The sequence below is a fragment of the Cordyceps javanica genome, chromosome 2 (assembly GCF_051103115.1).
Source record: "Cordyceps javanica chromosome 2, complete sequence".
NCBI classification, from domain to species: domain Eukaryota; kingdom Fungi; phylum Ascomycota; class Sordariomycetes; order Hypocreales; family Cordycipitaceae; genus Cordyceps; species Cordyceps javanica.
In genome coordinates, this window is record NC_139296.1 from 3,660,123 (window position 1) to 3,679,979 (window position 19,857).

The 19,857-nt window shown below is 54.4% G+C and overlaps 10 protein-coding genes across 10 annotated transcripts; 2 read left to right on the forward strand and 8 right to left on the reverse strand.

Annotated features, from left to right (window-relative positions):
- Positions 1-445: 445 nt before the first annotated feature.
- V2A60_003599 (major facilitator superfamily domain-containing protein) lies at positions 446-2,235 on the reverse strand (the record flags this gene model as incomplete). Its single annotated transcript, XM_083254927.1, has 2 exons — positions 446-1,779; positions 1,872-2,235. The coding sequence occupies 2 exons, from the start codon at positions 2,233-2,235 to the stop codon at positions 446-448; spliced, it is 1,698 nt and encodes a 565-aa protein (XP_083111053.1).
- Positions 2,236-2,979: 744 nt separating this feature from the next.
- Positions 2,980-4,387, reverse strand: V2A60_003600 (uncharacterized protein; the record flags this gene model as incomplete). The annotated part of the gene is made up of 2 exons (XM_083254928.1): positions 2,980-3,743; positions 3,817-4,387. The coding sequence occupies 2 exons, from the start codon at positions 4,385-4,387 to the stop codon at positions 2,980-2,982; spliced, it is 1,335 nt and encodes a 444-aa protein (XP_083111054.1).
- Positions 4,388-5,194: 807 nt separating this feature from the next.
- Positions 5,195-7,861, reverse strand: V2A60_003601 (peptidase family M41-domain-containing protein; the record flags this gene model as incomplete). Its single annotated transcript, XM_083254929.1, has 1 exon — positions 5,195-7,861. The coding sequence occupies one exon, from the start codon at positions 7,859-7,861 to the stop codon at positions 5,195-5,197; it is 2,667 nt and encodes an 888-aa protein (XP_083111055.1).
- A 457-nt stretch (positions 7,862-8,318) lies between these two features.
- Positions 8,319-9,389, reverse strand: V2A60_003602 (S-adenosylmethionine-dependent methyltransferase; the record flags this gene model as incomplete). The annotated part of the gene is made up of 1 exon (XM_083254930.1): positions 8,319-9,389. The coding sequence occupies one exon, from the start codon at positions 9,387-9,389 to the stop codon at positions 8,319-8,321; it is 1,071 nt and encodes a 356-aa protein (XP_083111056.1).
- Positions 9,390-9,726: 337 nt separating this feature from the next.
- V2A60_003603 (MAPEG family protein) lies at positions 9,727-10,325 on the reverse strand (the record flags this gene model as incomplete). The annotated part of the gene is made up of 3 exons (XM_083254931.1): positions 9,727-10,014; positions 10,099-10,233; positions 10,296-10,325. 3 exons carry the CDS (start codon positions 10,323-10,325, stop codon positions 9,727-9,729), a joined length of 453 nt encoding a protein of 150 aa, XP_083111057.1.
- Positions 10,326-11,175: 850 nt separating this feature from the next.
- Positions 11,176-11,783, forward strand: V2A60_003604 (DNA-directed RNA polymerase II core subunit RPB11; the record flags this gene model as incomplete). The annotated part of the gene is made up of 4 exons (XM_083254932.1): positions 11,176-11,192; positions 11,285-11,343; positions 11,409-11,519; positions 11,584-11,783. The coding sequence occupies 4 exons, from the start codon at positions 11,176-11,178 to the stop codon at positions 11,781-11,783; spliced, it is 387 nt and encodes a 128-aa protein (XP_083111058.1).
- Positions 11,784-12,147: 364 nt separating this feature from the next.
- V2A60_003605 (U6 snRNA-associated Sm-like protein LSm5) lies at positions 12,148-12,674 on the reverse strand (the record flags this gene model as incomplete). The annotated part of the gene is made up of 6 exons (XM_083254933.1): positions 12,148-12,183; positions 12,237-12,300; positions 12,350-12,377; positions 12,437-12,475; positions 12,539-12,595; positions 12,650-12,674. 6 exons carry the CDS (start codon positions 12,672-12,674, stop codon positions 12,148-12,150), a joined length of 249 nt encoding a protein of 82 aa, XP_083111059.1.
- A 591-nt stretch (positions 12,675-13,265) lies between these two features.
- On the forward strand, positions 13,266-15,045 carry V2A60_003606 (ribonuclease H-like domain-containing protein; the record flags this gene model as incomplete). Its single annotated transcript, XM_083254934.1, has 2 exons — positions 13,266-14,325; positions 14,399-15,045. 2 exons carry the CDS (start codon positions 13,266-13,268, stop codon positions 15,043-15,045), a joined length of 1,707 nt encoding a protein of 568 aa, XP_083111060.1.
- Positions 15,046-15,251: 206 nt separating this feature from the next.
- Positions 15,252-16,758, reverse strand: V2A60_003607 (WD40-repeat-containing domain protein; the record flags this gene model as incomplete). The annotated part of the gene is made up of 2 exons (XM_083254935.1): positions 15,252-16,588; positions 16,662-16,758. The coding sequence occupies 2 exons, from the start codon at positions 16,756-16,758 to the stop codon at positions 15,252-15,254; spliced, it is 1,434 nt and encodes a 477-aa protein (XP_083111061.1).
- Positions 16,759-17,227: 469 nt separating this feature from the next.
- On the reverse strand, positions 17,228-19,632 carry V2A60_003608 (uncharacterized protein; the record flags this gene model as incomplete). Its single annotated transcript, XM_083254936.1, has 5 exons — positions 17,228-17,263; positions 17,316-18,764; positions 18,815-19,017; positions 19,069-19,144; positions 19,291-19,632. The coding sequence occupies 5 exons, from the start codon at positions 19,630-19,632 to the stop codon at positions 17,228-17,230; spliced, it is 2,106 nt and encodes a 701-aa protein (XP_083111062.1).
- Between the last annotated feature and the right edge of the window lie 225 nt (positions 19,633-19,857).

Below are 19,857 nucleotides of genomic sequence, written 5' to 3' on the forward strand. Positions count from 1 at the left end.
GAATCACTACCCAGACGTTTCAGGCAACTGTCAGTTTGCTTTATTTGATGCCCCTCATGAGGCAAGAGACCAAAACTTGTGTAGATGGAGGTGAAGACCACTAAACAGTTGATGAATGACACTGCCGACTTTGCAGGCACTGTGCTGCATTTTGCGAGGAATTGAGTAAGTCAAGGCCACAGCTTCCCCATGTATCCTCGGGATCGCCGTGGAGGAGCACGACTGTGGATTATCGAAATGGTCTTACTCTGGATAGATGGGCCAAAAACTCTGCCTTTGTCATTGAATGAAGCATGTCGAGGAAGCATGCTTTATTGAAAGTCTCGAGGATTAACATCACTCCCTTATACTGAATGATGCCCATCCCACACAGCCTCCGCATAGCGAGAATAAATACGGGTAATATCTAATAATATACATGTTTCGTTTTCGTGGCGCGTCAAGTTCATCGCTCAGTTTCGTCCTCCGACTCCATCAGCTTGGACGGCAACAGTGCCGTGCTCAGTACGCAACCCAAGGTGATGCCACCAGCCAGGTACAAAACAGCATTCACGTCACCACCATCGCCGTTCTTTGCCCTGCCATACAAGCTCTGCGCTATCAGGGGACTGACAATGCCGAACAATCTGCCCCAGAATCCTGCGATGCCGCACGCGGCGCCACGTATCGGCGCCGGGAACGCTTCTGGTGTCCAGCCGTACAAGACGGCGTTGAACATGGACTGGAAGAAATACTCGAGCGTAAACAGTCCTTCTCGTTTGGCGACTGAGTCGACAGTTGCCAGCAGAAATATAGATGTGCCCATGAGGGCCGATGAGAATACCATGGTCCACTTTCGGCCGAACGCTGGCACATTGTACATGAGAGCGCCGGCAAAGACACCGAGAATGCCCGGCGCATATGTGTAAATGTAGGCGGCATAGGTGAATTTGAGGCTCACATTGGCGGCGCCATTCTTGAGAGCGAGGATTCTGGGCAAATAGAAGCCCGCGACGGTAAACCCAGAGAAGTCCATGGCATACGTCAACCACACCAAGATGGTCAATCGGGCCATGCCCCAGCTACTGAAGAAGACTTTGTAAGGAGACAAGGCCTTGGCGATTCTCGCATATGCACTGTTGCGATCATCCGTTCCCGGGATCAAAACATCAGACTGAGAGCTCCTCCTGCTGCTGATTTCCGTCTCGTAGTCGCGCTCAAGCGTCTCAAACACCTCGGCCGTGAGACGACAGTCGCTCCCCTTGCCGCCCGTAATGTATCGCATGGTGGCGATGGCCTCGGCGTCGCGGCCCGAGTAGACGAGGAACTTGGGCGTCTCCTTGAACGTGAAGACCAGGAAGCGGAGCGCAAACACGGCCAGCGAGAGCGCGCCGGTGGTGAAGAGCACATAGCGCCAGCCCTTGTTGCTGTTTCTCGCGCAGCAGCGCGCGCCGGCGGCGGCGGCGGCGGCGGCGGCGACGTCGACGTCGTGGCACGAGGGGAGCGGATCCGGCTCGGAGAAGTTGGGCGAGCACGAGTAGTTGGGGATGAAGCCAAAGGCGATGGCGCTCGAGACGATGACGCCGAGCGGCTGGAAGAGCGACAGGCACGCGAGCAGGAAACGGCGGTTGCGAGGCACAAACTCGAGAAAGATGGCCGAGTCGACCGGGATGTTGCCGCCGACGCCGAAGCCGACAAAGGCCGTGAGGACGAGAAAGGTCGTGTACGTCTCGGAAGCGCCGAGGCACAGACCAAACACGGACGAGACCAGGCATGTCAGGTTAAACGCCCATCTACGGCCTGGTTCATGGTTAATATTACCTCGCCTCGTTGCATTAGACAAGAACAACGGCCGGCGCGCGCGCGACCGGGGGGCGGCTCTGGAGACGTACCGATGATATCCGCCATGAAGCCCCAGAAAAAGGCACCGGCCGTGAGGCCAGCGTTGAAGCTGGTGGCAATGTTGCCCGACCTGCCGTCGCCAAAGCCCAGCTCCTGCTGCAGCGGGCTCAGGACGAGGCCAAACGCCTGCGCCCAGAGGAGGTCGATGAAGTAGCCGCAGCCGCAGAGCGCCCACACGCACCACTGGTACCGGCCCATGCCGTACGAGTCGATCTCGCGGTTGATGAGGGTGCATTTCCGCTGGTAGAGCGACAGCCCGCGAAGATCGGACAGGTCCATGGTTGATGATGGCTGCTCGACAAGGCCGACAGAAGCGGCCGAGTCTGTCGAGGTCAGAGTCTTTGTCTTATACATTGCTTTTTTTTTTCTTCTTTCCAAGACAAGGAGCCGCAGCCACCAAATGGGATTTTTTTTTAATTCAACGATCGTGGAAGAAAAAAAAAAGAAGCAATCACGGAAAAAAAAAAAGAAGGCGATCATAGTAAATGTCATGATCTATGCTCCTTTATGTATGACGTGGGCGTTGCTGCGCTAGCTGCCCAGCCGTCCATCACGGGCAGGCGTCATGCATTCGGCACGCTGGTGCGACGACTGGAGATCGAGAAAAACAGCAGCATGCGATCTTCGCATTTTCTCTGACCGATAAAAACGCAACCGGCGATGGGGAAAAAAATAGTTCTCAGCCTTTGACGGAACCCGCTAGCTTAAAACGTGGCACGCAACAGCGGCCGTCTGGAAGACGGGAAAAAAGTAAGCGTCACTCGACATTGTTTGGTGTGACTAGCATTGTAGTGACTTTGGGCCATCCTTTTTTTTTCTTTTTTTTTTCATATGCTTTCATTCTTGATATTCCCATCATTACTATGGAAAATTCACCTTCATCTATTCATCAAATTCTTGGTCGGCCTGCTCGAGCCCGCCCATTCGGCTATCGTTGCGTATACTCATTCTTGTCATCTTAAAAAAGGCCCCCCCGTCTTCGCTCGCTTTCTGCTGTAGCTTTAATTTTTGGAAATTATGATTAAAAATCTGGCAAAGACGTTGGCTGACCCTATAAACCGCCCTGGCAGCCCAGGAGCAACCGTTCCGTCGTCTTGTTCAGACTATTACAAATAGCTTGCATCCTACTTTCATAGTGCGCACAGTAGTCAGGATGGCCGTGGAGGCCAAGAACATGGCGCCACACCAAACAATCAGTCCGGTCCAGTTCCTAGCGTTGCTGCTCCCGAGGATCGCGCCTGCTGCAGGACTACCGATCAATGCGCCGACGCCGATGATGGCAAAGCTCATCCCCAATCGTGTTGCCCATACGCTCTTGTCGGGCGAGAGGCTCGTCACTATGGGGATGGGGAGAGACACGTATGGTGCAGAGACGAAGCCGTAGATGACGGTGAACGCGACGACACCACCCGGGGTTTTGATGCCCAGAAGAGCAAAAGCTAGGGCTCCGGAAATCAGCCCGAAGATGATCTGTACGTTCATGAGCCCATAGCGTCCGGCCATCCAGTTAGGGATCAGACGGCCGAGAAAAGATCCGGCATTCAGGATGGGGAGGAGGTAGTCGGCAAGATTCTGGTCCATGCCAGCCACCTCGGTTGCATATAGCGAGATGTAGTAGTAAAATACATACAGTCCTAGGAAATTGACAAAGAAACTCAGACAAGCAATGAGGTAGGGCATGTCCTTGAAATGCCCGAGGTCGATCACTCTTCTCTTCTGTGGATTCTTTGCAACTCGTACGCGCATAACGGCAGCGGCGAAAACCATGGTGCCGAGGACCATGAACCCTATGATCCGTACCGTCCACGGAAACCCAATCCGCACGGATAGACGTTGAAGTAGTATAGGATATACGACTGCACCTGAAGAGAAGACGAGGCGTCAGTCGCAACAAGTTCCTCTCCCTCATGGCTAGTTATCCTATCGCGACGTTACCAATACTCGATCCGCTCACTGCGATGCCGATCGCGAGAGGGGTGCGCGCGGAAAACCACTGCGACACGACCGACGACGCCGGCAAGAATACGAGGCCGAAGCCGATGCCTGTCACGATGGTCTGGGCCAGGAAGAACTCGTAGTATGCGCGACACAGGCTGACCATCATCAGGCCAAAGACTGCGACGCCGGTCCCGACGCCGAGCAGCTGGTGGAGATGCCCCGCGTCCAGCAGGGGGCCGGTCAATATGCAGACGAGGTAGCAGACGAGAAACTGGGCGGAGCCGATCCAGGCAATCGTCGAAGCGGACTTGTCCTTGAGGAGGCTCGTCTCGTAGATGCTCTGAAACTGACTGTACGCGTTGAGCAAGCCGAGGACGTTGAACGTGATTGCCCAGGCGCCAGCAACCTGCATCCAAGCCATGAAACCCCCATCCGGTGGTGCAGGAGGTTGTGCATTATCCTCTTGTTCCTCTGAAGACGACACGTCAGGGGAGGGTTGTAGCGTGCTGCTGCTGTCTTCCCCAATCATCGATGGTTCGGAACCGTGTTCTTGTCTCTTGGAATTCATCTAGGAAGATTCTTACAGCTTTGGATAGAATAGGGGGGCCCAATTCGACCGACATGACAAGAAGAAAGGGGGAGGGGGGTTAAAATAATACATGGTCGAAAGATGTTGAGGATCATTGCGATACTGCCAAGTCCGCGTGTTCTTTCGGATAAGTAAAGATTCCACATCATGGCTCCATAGGCGTTGCCTACTAACTACTTATCCAATAATTCAGTTGTGAATACAATTAATCAGCGCGTCAATTGGTGCATTAATCAGCATGTCAACCAGTGTCAGAACCTTGGTCTGGACAAGGCTGTAGCCAGGTTACAGAATGTCGAGGTTGTAGATCAGCGGTCGGGCTGTGAGCCGCTTCTGATCTGCACAAAAGAAAAACAACGCCTCTTCATCCCGTTGCGGAGTTCCATCTATGAACTGATATCTATGAAGCCGTCACTCGATCCCAGGCCGCTTCATGCGCGGGGATGGACGCGATAGCGACGTTCCACTGATGTCTCGTACATTTTGGCAGAATCGCGTCCACTGGTCTATATTTGAGACGTATTTTGAACAAAAAGTCTTCTATCTAGCCTTTAGAGTACATGTTACAAAGGATGAGGAGTTGGCGCAACCACCAAGACGCAAACGCCCCGAAAAAAAAAATACACAAGACATGGGTTTTCTGGTTGTTTTAGAAAGTTCCCTTACTTTCCCTTCCTTTTTGTAGAGTTGAGAGGGTAGTAGATGATGAGCGCACAAAGCCCTGCACACATCCAAATTTCCCAACACCGGCTTGAAACTATGCAATAAATAGGACACAGTAGCTCATTATAGCCTGCTCTGTTCCGATCTCGACAGCTCCTTGAAAGCCGGCGAAGGTTGTGGGGAGTCACCAGGCGCAGGCGAGGCGCCATCGTCGGGGAACGGTGGCGGCGCGCTCTTCTCCTTGCTGCCACCAAAGTATTTCTCGAAATCTTCGTTGTCCTCAAACGGCCGCTTGCCCAGGATACGCACCATGTCGTCACGTACGAGCACCTCTTTAGTGAGGAGCTCCTCTGCGATGAGGCCAACCTCCCTCTTCTTCTCTATCAGGAGATCCTTGCAGCGCTTGTAGGCCTCGTCTACGATTCTGTGCACTTCCTGGTCGATCTGTTGAGCTGTAGACTCCGCAAACGGCTTGTGCATGCGGTTCGGGTCGTTATCGAAGTGAACAGGGCCGACGACGTCGGACATGCCCCATTGGGTGACCATGCTACGCGCCATCTGGCTGACCTTTTTGAAGTCATCACTTGCTCCGGTCGTGACTGTAGGAAAGTGGAGCTCCTCCGAGACACGTCCACCCATGGTCATGGCCATGCGGTCCATGAGCTGATTTGTGCTCATGAGGTAGGCATCCTGAGGCAGATACTGGGCGTAACCCAAGGCACCCTGTCCACGAGGGATGATGGAGACTTTCAGCAGGGGATCAGCATGTTGCAAGAACCAACCGCAGATGGCGTGGCCGGCCTCGTGGTAGGCAACAGTCTTCTTCTCCTCAGGCTTAAGCACCAGGGACTTGCGCTCAAGACCACCAATGACACGCTCGATGGCGCGCTCAAAGTGCTCCATCTTAACTTCGTCGGCGTTGGCGCGAGCAGCGATCAGGGCCGCTTCGTTGACAACGTTGGAGATGTCGGCACCGGAAAAGCCAGGAGTGAGTGTAGACAGACGTCCAACTAGGTGTTCAATGTCTTCGCTGGTCACAATCTTCTTGAGATAGACTTTAAAGATCTCTTGGCGCCCGCTCATTGTAGGGCGATCCACGTAAATGTGTCTGTCGAATCGACCGGGACGCATCAGCGCCTTGTCCAAAACATCAGCGCGGTTGGTACCAGCAAGAACGACAACCTGCTCTCTGGTATTGAAACCATCCATCTCTGTCAGGATCTGGTTCAGAGTAGCTTCACGCTCATCATTGCCTCCGAAGCCCTTGCCGCTGTCTTGTCGCGCTCGTCCGATGGCGTCGATTTCGTCAATGAAGATGATGCAAGGAGCGTTTTTGCGGCCTTCAGCAAAGAGATCACGGACGCGGGATGGACCGACACCGACAAACATCTCTACAAATTCGGAGCCACTGACACTGAAGAATGGCACCCCAGACTCACCAGCAGTGGCTTTAGCGAGCAGCGTCTTACCAGTACCGGGAGGGCCAGCAAGAATAGCGCCACGAGGAATCTTGGCGCCGAGCTTCTCGAATTTCTCGGGTTGCTTCAGGAAGCTGACAAACTCCATAATTTCTGTCTTGGCCTCCTCGAGGCCAGCGACATCGGCGAATTTGACCTTGACAGCGCTCTCGGCATTGAACTTCTTGGCCTTGCTCTTGCCAAAGTTGAACATGCCGCCAGCACCACCGCGACCTCCCATAGAGCGTTGTGTGTAGAGAATCAGACCGATGAACAATAGCGTGGGACCAAAGGCGAGGAGGATGTTGCCTATCGTGCTGCCACCCGCCTCGTAACTGACGGGAATGCGCTCACTTTGGGGAATGCCGAGCTGATCCTGGGCCTCTTCCAACTTCTTCTCAAAGGACTCAACAGATCCAATGGAAAAGACATATTGTCTCCTATCGTCGCCTTGATCAGCTGTGGGATGAAGTTCGACGCGAACTTGGGAGCCATTGACAACAATCAACTTCTGAACGAGGCCCTTGTCTAGGAATGCTTTACGCATCTCTTGCCAGGTGATTTGCTTCTGAGACATGGAGCCACCGAAAGAATCCAGCGAGTACATGATAATACCGAGAAGAAGGACAGTCTGCATCAGGCTGATTCGAACGTTGATCGTTTTGCTATTTTCATCGCCCGGGCGTCCTTGATTTTGGTTCTGGCCTTGGTTGCTGGGATGTTGTCCAGAGTCGCCAAGTTTGTTTTGTGTGAAGGTGCCAGTCTGACCTTTTTCTTTCTCTACTTCCCATGCAGCCAAACGCTCGGCCATGGCGAAAACACAGCGCATGAGACGACCCTTGTCCATGATGGACAAATTGCCGGGGCCCTTTCTTAGCTTGGCGAGAATATCTCTTATTTCTGCAGGGGCTCCAGTTTCTTCGATGCCCTTGAGTATTTCGTCCAGCTGCACTCTTTGAGCCTCGGGGACTACCTGATAAAAGACTTGCATCTGCTTGATCTCATCTTTGGTCAAGTAAATCCAGCCGGGCAACAAGGGGAAAGACTTGGATGCCTCCTGCTTGGTAGCATCTTCCTGGACCTCGGGCTTATTCTTCTCGTTTGTGTTTTCGTCTTTTGGCTGATTCCCATCCTTTCTGGGCTCTGGGTTATTCTCGTGGCGAGGAGGTTCTGAGGAGTAGCATCGCAGCTGGTTGGCGTGGCTATTTCGCAGGATCGGGACGGCGGTCGCTCGGGAGAGTGAGGTCAGACGCACGCCACGCTGCACACTAGCTCTCTGCGAGACTCGCAAGAGCCGAGTCAGCTGGCCTGATTGTCGTAGGAGGCGCGACATTTTGGTGATAGTTGCGCAGTTTGCGGAACCACCGGCCGGGTGACGGGTGAGCTGTTTGAGTGGTTGAAGCTACCTCATGAGCTGCGTAAGTCACTTGTTCAACGACTCAGAGAAGACTTCTGCGGATGATAGACATCCAGTTGTTGCAAAGTCAAGCAATCAGGTGTTGGTTGAGTGGAATTGGCGATGGAGGTTGCTCCAAACTGGAAGCTCGCTCATGGTATGGGGCAGCGCATGCTCAAAATTACATGATGTTCACGTGACTCATCAGCGGCGGACTTTGCGTTCGGCACCGGAGTTGCATCACGAAGCAGGGCGGTTGCGAAGAGAAATAATTGTTAGATATCATGATATTATATATATTTCAATATAACTGGTCTTGAATTATTTGTTCTGATTTCCAGGTGTTTCTGCTCTGCTAGTGACTGCGTCTCCAGCGCCACTCATTCGTTACACACTACCTCTCTTCAGAAGGCTGAGAGGCGCCAACGCTCTTGATCATTATCGATCGGGCATTGCCACTGCCTTTAATTGGGATCGGATGAGTCTGGCCTTGGTGGGATACAACCCCAATTTTCTGACAATAACTACTGCTTTGCACATCTGGCGTGTCGCGCCAAATCTCAATGGTAGAGACGCTGGCGAGCGGGTGAGCCAGATAATTCCTCGCCACCCGTAGGGCCTGTGGTTCGTCACCGATTTCCAATAGTAGCAGCTTCGGCTTGATACGGTATGCGATGTCGAGCAGCCTAGCGTAAAAGACGTCTGAACTTTGCCACCCTGGTGGCGGCTCGAGATGGGCGCCAGGCACCAGGGCTAACGCAGGCTCAAACTTGCGAACGGAATGGCCGAGCTGGCCGCGGCCGCTGTGCCAGACGTCGAGGGAGATGTATGGTGGATTCGAGGTCAAAATGTCCCAACTCTGAGAGAGGATACTTTTCATCTCCGAGTCGCTAAAGATGTCGCCTTGGGTGATTTTCACCTGCTTTTGGCCAGGGACAATGTTCAGGTGCCCTAGGCTGGCGTTCGCAACCAGATTTTCTTGTGCCAAATGAACGGCTTCTGTCGAGACATCGACACCTTGAACCTGCAAGGTGCTGAACGAGTGCTGGAGCAGAGAAAATAAAAGTAAAGGTATGCAGCCGGTGCCGGTGCAAAAGTCGAGCACTTTGAGCTCCTGTAAGCCCCTCGAATGTGCGAGACGCTTCGCCATGCCCGCGAGATGATATGTATAAGCCTCCGTTTCTGGCCGCGGAATGAGCACACCAGGCCTGCACTTGATTTCCAGAGGGCCAAATGGTTGCGACTTTAGGACATATTGAAGCGGGATGCCCCGGCTCCTCTGGCGGCAAAGCGCAAGTAAGCGCTGCTCTCGCTGCGCAGGCTTGGCGGTTAAAATGACATGCTCCCTGATCCAGCGCAACTCGTTGAGCGCGAGGGGCAAGCTCTTGCAAGCAAGAAGTAGCGTGGCAGCATGGGGCGAGTGTTTTGCGGCCTGCCGAAAAAGCCGAGGCGGGGTTCGCGGCATCGGCTGCTAAGATGATTCCATTGGCGTCCACGAAGCGCGTGTTTTGTTTGATGCAAGATTGCTGTTGGTTATCAGCCCCTTGGAAGATTTGACTCGAGTTCTGCGCCCCACGTCAGCATTTCATCCAACAAGACGCAGTATGCAACTGATATCGAGCACAAAACATATATATTGAGGATGTTTCCAGTCACGGGTCTTTTTTCTTTTTCTTTTCTTTTCTTTTTTGGTTCCCACTCATGTCAGGAGGTTTCCAGCTGTTTAAAACTATCAAGGTAGAGTATCAAGGTCGAGTATCCGTACTTGGCGTCACCAAAACACAGCGAGAGGCCCAAGATGACTACTTTCTCATCATCTTTAAGCCGGCTTTAATCCAGAGCGCAGATGAGAAGCAGAACGCCGTTTCCCAAAAGACGCTGCGCAGGATGTGATAAATGCGGTTGTCTTGTAGCTTAATATATGTTACAACATAGGCGAGGCGGGTGATCAAGTATCCGATGCTGAGAAAGTTGAGCGTCGAATTATCCAAGCCAGCATAGTTACCGGCAACAACTGCAGCAGCAAAGTAGCCCAGAGTCTCGAAGCTGTTGTCCGATGCGCCTTGAGCGCGAAGGACGCGGGCTTTGGTCTACAACCCGCCGGGGGTCAGCGTGGGGCCATTGGGGGCATGGAGGAGACGCTTCTGGCTACGACGCTCCTATATGCAGCTTACCTCTTTGTCAAGTTCCTCTGATCCGGCTATCGCATCGTTGAATCTGCGGGGATAGGCGTTGTCGTAGTGCTTTCGTGCATTCAAGATGGCGTAGCCATGCGGGCCGATACAGGTACCCAGAAGCACGGCGGGCAGCTGCTGGGAGTAAGTATGCAGTCACATTTTTTTGCATCAGATGATATCATCGGTCATCTTACTGTAAAGAAAGAAAGATTTGGGGTCGACATTCCGCAATTTGTGATGCACGGGCGGTGGAAATGGCTATGCATATGGTAAAAGGGGATCGTTGCATCGCTACGGTAAGGAGTCGATAACCTTTATAGATGGACCGTGCTACGCTAAGCCCCCGTTAACGCCGATCCGAGGCCGTCGCCAAGTCAAAAGTGCGACGAGGACCAATTACATTTCGGGTTGAGACTTGGGCGAGCGGGCTATTGGCTTGCTCTCTCATTCATCCGACGGGATATGCTCTGCGATTGAACCCCATACAAACAACTGTCCAGCACAATGAACACATTAAGATCTTTACAAGCCTCACCGTTCCTTGCTGCTACGAGTAGTTGAGCCAGCTCGCCCTGCGGTCAACTTTCGTCCTTGATCAATTGTCATGCCAACCGATGGAAATGCGCAATCTGATTTACCCGTTGCACAAAATGGGACGTGATACATAAGTATGAGACCCTTCAGGGTCTACCAACTCGTTGCGCCACTAGTAGTAGATCGCTGCAGTGGCTCGTGTCTGCTGTAATTTGTGCTAGTACAGTGGTGTTCCACACACTGTAGCGACGTCCAGGAGGTGCGCCGTGGCGCAGTTTAGCCGATTTTTATCCACCCTTTCAAACACCTAATCGCGACTCAGTGAGCCGTTGATTGCGCACTCTGAAAACCTACCAAATTTGGCGTCGACATCGCCAATCCACGAAATTCGAATTGGCATTGAGCGCAGTCGTGTTCAATAACTCCCAATTGTCCTTGCATTGAGAATTTGGGCGCAAAGCACCAATTCAAACCGTCATACACTTACCACCTACCTTGACCTCACACGACACACGACTCTCTGGTCAACTAGCCGCCACCATGAACGCGCCTGATCGGTAGGTTTCTGCGCATCGACGGAGAATTCCAATTCGATATCAGATGACTGGTTTTGAAAATTGCGCCAAGTTCTATACTGACCAGGCCCCAGTTTCGAACTCTTCCTGCTCGCCGAGGGTGAGAAGAAGATTGAGGAAAAGGTCTACTCTGGTGAGTGCATGCGTCTCTGTCTGACAAGTGTTGGGGGAAAAAAAAGCTAAAAAAAAAAACCACAGGCATGTCCAACACATCAGATTTCTTGCTTAAAAAGGAGGACCATACCCTTGGCAACCTGCTCTCCGAGCACCTCAAAATGCACCCCAACGTGCTGATGGCTGGCTACAAGCGTACGTCCCCCTAATGTACCTCTTGCCACAGCTATTTTCATGTAAAATTGCTAACAAGTCGCAGTCGGTCACCCTAACGTCCCCGAGTTGTTCATCCGTGTACAAACGGACGGCACGGTGACCTCCCGCGACGTCTTCACCGCCGTCTGCGAGAAGCTCATCAACCAGCTCGAAATGTTGCATCAAAAGTTCACCCGAGAATGGGAGCTGCGGCGCATTGCCAACACTGGGAATCAGGCGAATATGCAATCCAACGGTCTGTAAGGAGGGGCCTGTGGTGGCAAGGTTATTCAAGGCGTTGGGGTGTCCTCTTTATCAATACGATCAGGTTAATAAACACAAAAGCGGCGTTTTTGCATATGCTTTCTTGCACTTGACTTTGAACATATACTGCATTCATTCATTTCTTCTGTTCGATCCTTTTTCTGCATAGTGATGTCTGCCAGATGGCGCTCATTTACCTGCAAGCGTAACTGCGATGCTTCTTGGCATCTTGTTCTTTTGCTAGCAGTAGCTGAATAGCAAGGGCGTTTCAATTCATCAGCAATTCATTAGAATCTAGCAGCTTCAAGTGGAGCCGCGTAATTTTCGTCGTCCCCTCGTTTCAATCCGTACCAATCCATCTCAATCAGGCCTCGCCAGGGCCCTCGCCACCGGGGATCAGCTAGACAAGCAATTAGTACTGTCTTCTATACTCGAGTGCCATGAGTCGCATACCATGCAGATATTATTGCCGTTTAACAGAATTTTGGACAGCTTTGTGTGGTTGCCGGTGTAGTCGCTACAGTGGTCAGTTTGGTTTCATTGTTCGCCCAAATAGGTTTCCCTACAACTCTGTGACATCCTCTAGGACCATGTCTGAAATTGTTAGTGTTACCTCAGATAGGCAGAGAGCCAAGAGAGAGAGCCAAACTTACTGACATAGTCGTCGAAACCAACAAGGGTACCACTAAACTCTGTGTCGAGAGTTAGCATGTCTCCGGAAGCTCAGCCTCTGGTCCTTTCGACAGAACTCTCACCTTTCTCGCCCTTCATAATGACCCAGATTCTCGATCCGACACACTTGTCGATGAGTTCTTCTCATAATCAGCTTCCGCATTCAGAGAAACTCGATATCCTTGTCCACTCACCGAGGGGTAGTAATTGAGAGGCCATATCGAGCGATTTGTGAATGGATGACCCCTGGTCAAGTTGAAGTAAGAGGGACTATGAAGGAATGACGCCAACGTAGATTTTTCTGGTCGATGAATGCGAGGCTCAGTTATATCGTTTGTGCTGTTCTTCAAACAAGACTTACCAGGAATCACCAGTAGCCCACAGAGTTCTTGAGCTGGCGGTGCACGTGCTCAAACGCTGCTGACTAAGGACATCTATGGTGGCTCGCCCACTGTAGGCAGGTACCTAACTAAATACCTTATAGGTACCCAGGTAGGTAGTCAGTGGATACTGCCGTGGTGCTGCCACTGAACCACCCGTCGACGGTGCTCTTCTCGCCCAGCCACCGTGAATTGCGGTCGCATAACGGGCCGCCTGGGCCTGCACTGTTACCATTACCCGCATTGCTGCCTGGAAGACCAGCGCTTCGCTGCGGGCAAGGGACCCGACAATGGTTAGGTAGGGCGCTTCTCAATGGGGCGTAATAATAAGAATGCGCGTGCTGCTGCGCAGATGCTGGCGGGCCGTTCTCGTCAAGGCAACACCACAGCCGGAATATCGACATTGAATGCAGCCAATACCCCGTTCGGCATGAACACTGGAGCTCGAGGGCTAACGTTGGGCGCCGGCCGCCCAAAGGCCAATCTTTGGAAACCAGGCACGGGAATTCGATTCGCACCAGAAAGCGAGACTCCGCCTCTGTATCCCATGCTGGATTTTAAGCGCTTCTTCCAGTCCCAAGAAGCCACCACTGCAACAAGCTGCGATGGTCCGCCCAGCGCCCCCAGCACGCCACAGCCTCTACAGGCCTCTGCGACACCGGACAAGGCACCTCCAAAGCGGTGCCAGGAGAAGCAGCCAATATCGTCTGTCATTACTGCGACTAGGGTTATAGAAGTTGCTAGCAAGACGGCCCTTGCGACTTATACGGTGCGCAAACAGCCGACTTCGCACCCAACTGGGTGCAGCTCAGCCAAAGAATGTCGCTCAACTGTTGAACCTCCAGTCACGTCTCTGGACTTTAACATCTCCAAAGAACTCTTCCAAGCTGCTCTTGATCAGCCCAAAGACAGCCCGGGCTCCTTTTGGTCTCACGCCATGTACAAGAGCACCGCCGCAGATGGCACCACGCAAAACGTCAAGGTGCACTACTGCACCAGCAAGCACACCATGGAGCACATCTGCCAGACGTACTTTCTCAACGAGCCCGTCCTCGGCTTCGACCTCGAGTGGGTGGCGTACGCCCGGCGCGGAGGTGGCCCCCGGGAGAACGTGTCCCTCATCCAGATCGCCAGCCCCAGCCGCATCGGCCTCTTCCACGTCGCGCTGTTTCCCAAGGACGACTTTGTCGCGCCCACCTTTCGCGCCATTATGGAGGACGCCGCGGTGGAAAAGGTCGGCGTGCACATACAGGCCGACTGCACGCGGCTCCGAAACTTCCTCGGCGTGAAGACGAGGGGCATCGTCGAGCTGAGCCACCTGTACAAGCTGGTCAAGCACGCGCGCGACGAGCAGCGGCGGAAGCTCATCAACAAGGTGCCCGTGGCGCTGTCGACGCAGGTGCAGGAGGTTTTGAAGCTACCGCTGTTCAAGGGCCAGTCGGTACGAGGCAGCAACTGGTCCAAGCCGTTGACGTCGAAACAGCTCACATGTAAGTGACTCTCTCTCTCTCTCCCTCTTTCTCATCGTGCGTGTTGCGCGGCAGCCGCTGAACTGTAGTCCAGATTCTGCCGCCGATGCCTATGCCGGTCTCCAGTTATTTCATGTCCTGGAAGAAAGACGACGCGCCATGGATCCCACGCCAGACCGGCCGCGTCATGCCGAGCTCGGGCTTCCCATTCCGATCCCGCCTACGCCGGTTGTTTCTGACGCCGAGTCCGATGTTGATTCGGATCTCGAGTCCGTAGAGGGCTCGATTGGCTCAGATTTTAGCGATGGCTCCATCGAGGAGGCGATGCTGGAGCTGGCTGTTGCAGCTACTTCTGCCAGCACGGCACAGTCTTGTGCCAGAACCGCCAATGACCAAACCGCGGCGCGCGACGTCAGGGTAGAGGCTGCCGAAGCCAGAGTGGCTCAGCGGCGGTCTACCCGGCCCGGCGGCCGCTTGCTTGCAACTCCTTCATCGCTCCGTGCGTTCTATATATGGCAGACAAACGACGACCTGACGCCGGCCGATGTCGCCGGTCTGCTTCGTGACCCGCCTCTTCAGACTGGCACGGTCATTACATATATTCTCGATGCCATCCTGGCGGAGAGGCTGGAATACCCAAAAGCGCGCCTGCGCAGGGAAGTCTTGTCACTTCTGCATCCTACGCTCGCCGGTGGTAAATACCGCGCCGTTGTAAATCAGTGCTCGCAGGCGGGGACATGACCTTTACGACGATTCGATAGATATAACAGCCATACACCAAATAGAACGGCACACATTGTGTACATGCCTCAATCTACTCAGGGCCTCACTTGGGTTCATTGACACGGGATAGTAGCGTAACCTTGAAAATCAATTTTTCGTTGTCCTGAAACCATCCATAGTTCTATGTACATGCATCTTGTGTCCCTCCCGCGTCGCATCGTCTACTACTCCGCCAGCAGGCCCCGTCCCCTGTTGATCTGCACCTTCTTGTCCTCGCCGGCGCTCACGATGCCCCAGGTCTTGTCCCAGGCGACGCTCAGCACCTTTGCGCCGTCGCCGGCGGGGGGCAGCTTCTTGCCCCTGAGCCACTCCCTGGCGATGGTGTAGACGGGCTGGCAGACGGTGCCGCCGCCCTCGTCGGCGGTGCCGGGGCGCGCGCTGCTGCTGCGCAGGTCCCACACCCTGCAGGTGCCGTCGTGGGCGCCCGAGACGAGCGAGTATCCGTTGTCGGGCGAGGCGGCGAGCGAGACGACCATGTTGACGTGGCCGCGCAGCGTCATGGCGGCCGTCGCGGCCGCCGACTCGCGCGGGTCGAGCAGCGTGATGTGGCGCGCCGAGGAGCCCGCCGCGACGAGGTTCTTGTCGGGCAGGGCGGCGGCGCACAGCAGCGGGTGCATCGTGGCGAGGCGCGCGACGGGCCGCTGCGTCGTCAGGTCAATGGTCCTGACGGTGCGGTCCTCGGACGCCGTGTAGGCGACCGTCGGGTCGTGCGGGTGGAAGAGGGCCGCGGTGACGGGCTCGTCGTGCGCGGGGATGAGGGCGAGCGGGCCGCGCTGCGCCGTCGTCGCCGCGCCGGCGAGCCTGGCCTTCTTGGTGGTGTGCGCCGCGGGCAGGCTCTCGGGGTCGGCCTGCGGCGCGGTGCGCTTCGACGTCGACCACAGGCCGATCTGGCCGTCCGACGAGGCCGTCAGGAGGCGGCGCGTCGAGAGGCTCGCGTCCACGGCGAGGACGGCCTTGCCGTGGCCCCAGAGCTCCATGTTGGGCCGCAGCGAGCCCGAGAAGCCGTCGTCCGACTCGGCGTAGTCCCACACGACGACCTTGCGGTCCAGGCCGGCCGAGGCCACCTGCTTGGCCGACAGCCACCGCACGGCGTTGAGGCGCAGCGAGTGGCCGCCGCCCGCGCCCGCCGCCGACGTCGCGACGACCTCGCCCTGGGGGTTCCACACCCGCACGAGGCCGTCGTACGAGGCGCTGACCACGCGCTCCCGGACGGCGCCCCCGCCGTCGCCGACCCGGCCCGCCGCCGACGTCGCCGACAGGCAGTCAACGGCGCCGACCCAGTCGTCGTGCTCGAAGCTGGCCTCGTACGACGGCGGCAGCAGGCTGCGCACGTACTGCAGCGTCAGTGTGCTTTCCGAGGAGAGGCCCTCGCTGGCGAGGTACTCCTCGATCGAGGTTGTGAGAAAGGTGCCGTTGGCGAGAAAGTCGAGCGGGATCGGAGACGAGGTGTCGAGCATGGACTCGGAGTTGAGGATGCGAGAGAGGCCATAGCGCTTGATGTCTGTGCCTTGGTCAGTCTGATTTTTTATCCCCGTCGCTCGAAGCAAAGCTCTGCGTTCTGGCGTTGCGCATACCGGCTGGGACGAGCAATTGTCGCTTGGCTTCGGGAAGCTCCAAGTCGGCCTCGTTGGTGGTGAAAACCACCTTGACCTGGGCGGTCGAGGTGTCCATTCTGGCGAGTAAATTTTCAGCGCTGCAGTTTTATAGAGCTTCTATCCAATCATGTATTCTTCAAATCCGGCATCGAGGTTCGAAACGGCGAGGTTTCTGCTGCGGAGGATGGGCAAGGAATCTATCTATCTGCCTTTATGTAAATTTGCACACCAGAAACTAAAAAAAAAAAAAATTGGATGCCGCTGGTTGTCAGCCTTGCGCCTGGGCTCCACTGCGGGGAGCTGCGAGTGGTTGTCCAAGCCAATGGAGTCTGCGAGGCTGAGCTTGTCATCAGTCAAAGCCTCAAAGGCGATTGATTATTGACGAAAAAGTTCATCACAGTCATTCGAGTAGAATATCATGTATTAGACAAATAATCGTTTATTATGCAGTTCCCCCGTGTCCTGTCAAGTCCACTCTCCTGTTCTCGTCATCTCATCCTATTCAAGCTTGTTGTATCGTTGCCGAGCCTTGTCCTGTACAGAGCTTACATACTCTGCATATCCTCCTCGCGTTTGACGGCCTGCACGTTCAGCTGCGTCACCCAGGTTCCCCCCCTCGGCACCGAGACCTACACCTTCTTGGTATGCATTCGTCTCGATGACCTCGGTCCGTCCCTCGCCATTCGCACCCAGTCCTGCGCCCGCGGTCCAGCCCATTTTTGCGAGCAAGTTTGCGCCCTTGGATGCGCTGGGGGTAGCAGTGGTAGTCGGAGCTGTAGAAGCGGGCTTGTCCTTTGATGGCTCGTGCTGTGGTGTTGGCTTCTTCGGCTGTCTGAACGCCTCGCGGCGCTCTTTGGCACGGTCGCGATACTGGCTGTCTGCGGTGGCAGAGTTATCGCCTGTGCTGCCCGAGTCAGATACCGCACCGGGCTTTCCATGTTTCTGTAACCGCTTGTCGCGCACAGCGAGGCGAGGTAGTGCAGCCTTGACTAGCTCTGCATCTTCCATGGCCGTCTTGTGATTCCGCGATCTCTCGTGGATGTTGACCTCGTCGGCGGACTTGTATTTCCGCATACAAATGAGACACATGAGCCGGTCTCGATCCGTGTATAACTCGGGTGCTGCTTCTGTATTCTTATCTGGCAGAGGCGCCGGTGCATCTGCCTCAGCCTCTGCAGGCTGTGCATCTGGTTGACCAATCAATTTGGACGTAGAAGAAAGCGATATTTTGATAGTCGCATTCGCTGATGAGAGCTTGGACGGTTGAGACCTGGAACTGTCTGTGGTTGTAGATGGGCCTTCTTGAGACGTATTCTGCCCACGAATTTCATCGTGTTTGCGCTGCCACATTGCCATTTTTCCAGCCATGGCGAGCGGCTTTTTCGCCGAATTACCAAGATTGCTGTCTGCCTTGCGCTTCTTTGCTCGTTTTGCCTCATCTTGATCTTCAGCGGTTATCTTTTCTTGGATGCTGGCAGGGGGCTCAGGCGCAACCATCAGCTGACTGGGGTAGACATGGTCGTCCCTGTAGCGCACGCGGATTGATGGGTTGAAAAGTGGATGGAACGACATGTCTTCTGTTGCAGAGGTTGGTTCTTGATCGTCTTGCAGAAAGACTCCCATGTGAATCGTGGAGATGGTCACTGCACAGCCAGCTATGCTAAAGTTTCGGGCCATGGTGAATTTCTTCACGGCAGACGCAGCATCTTCCACGGTCCAGAATTCGGCAAACCCGTATTTGAAGGTTTCTCTGGTTTGCGAATCACGCATGAGAAAGACTCGGTGCAGTGAGCCTTGCGAGGCGCCATAGCCCTGCCCTGTACTGGTTGGGGCGGTTGACTTGAGCTTCGGTGCATCGCCACCTGTTTTGGCGGGTCCCGTCTTCTCAAGTTCGAGCCTCTTCATCTCCCGAGCAAGCATTTCTTCATCTACAAATGACGGAAGGGGAAATACCACAAGAATCTGGGAGGGAAAATCTGCCGCATCTGCGGCGCCGGTGAGGCTCTGTTCCCAGTGGACACCAGACGGGTAACACCCGCAACCTCGACAAACGCTTCTAGTAGAAAAGTTTGAGGCCTCGCACTTTGTTCATTAGCAGATGGCTTGCCAAGTGATTTCCCATCTTAACATACCTGAGGGCAAACCCAGTCTGCATTAGGAGCCCGCGATTCAGCATCGTCTCTGGGTCGTGCATAATGCAAGTACGCATCAAATTGGCCGTCTGGTGCCTCATCAGTTGAATGTCTCAAAGTAATAAGAATTTTTGGATAGTGCTCTTGAACAAAGTCAACTGCACGATCGATATGATCGAACTGAATAAAGGCACGCCGATGACCTGGGGCAGTTAGTGATTGACATGCGCGTCGAGGATCTGACGAGTACACACCTTTGGATGAGGGTATGCGGATATCAAACGATGGGTTCTCTGAAGCAATTGAATTGTTCAAGAGACTTTCACGAAGCTAGTTGTTCGCTCTGAATTAGTCTTGAGATCATCTCGCAAGCATTGCTGGACAGCATGGCGCATATGCCAAATGGCAACCGGTTGGGAAATCGTGGAAGCATCGTAGGCGATAGTCTCGGTGTCCTGATTCCTTGTATAACGAACCTCATTTTGTGAGATGCTACGTGGGAGCCCCTCGAGAATCACAGTGTCTGAAGGTCGGCCAGGATCGCGACCAGGGCTCCGGGAACGGCCGCGATACCTCCCCCGGGAACGTGAGCGATGTCTGGTGTCGTCTTGGTCACCTGATCTGCCGCGATTCGAAGCACTCCTTTCATTGTCGTAGCGCCTGCCACTGGAGTCGTCGTGGTGTCCGTCGTCGTACATGGATTCATAGTCGTCCTGTGTATATTCTCGCTCCCTGTGGTCGCGGCCATAGCCACCACTGTCGTTGCCAACTCGGCCATGATTGCGTGGGTGTTCCTCATACGGTGTATCTTGTGGCATATTTCTCTGCTGCCAGCCAGTTTTCCTTTGTAACTCTTGCCTGGGAGGAGATCTCGATGAATCTCGCCGTCCTGAGGGGGGGAAGTTAGCACACGGTGCTCGAAATAGCTGCTCGCCTGATGCTGCGTGGTGTAGGTTCGTCGGAGATGGTAAGATTGGTCGAAAAAGAAAATCTCCGGCGAGAGGTTCAGGTTAGGTGTTTACCCTGCCGCGGTCGCGAGTAAT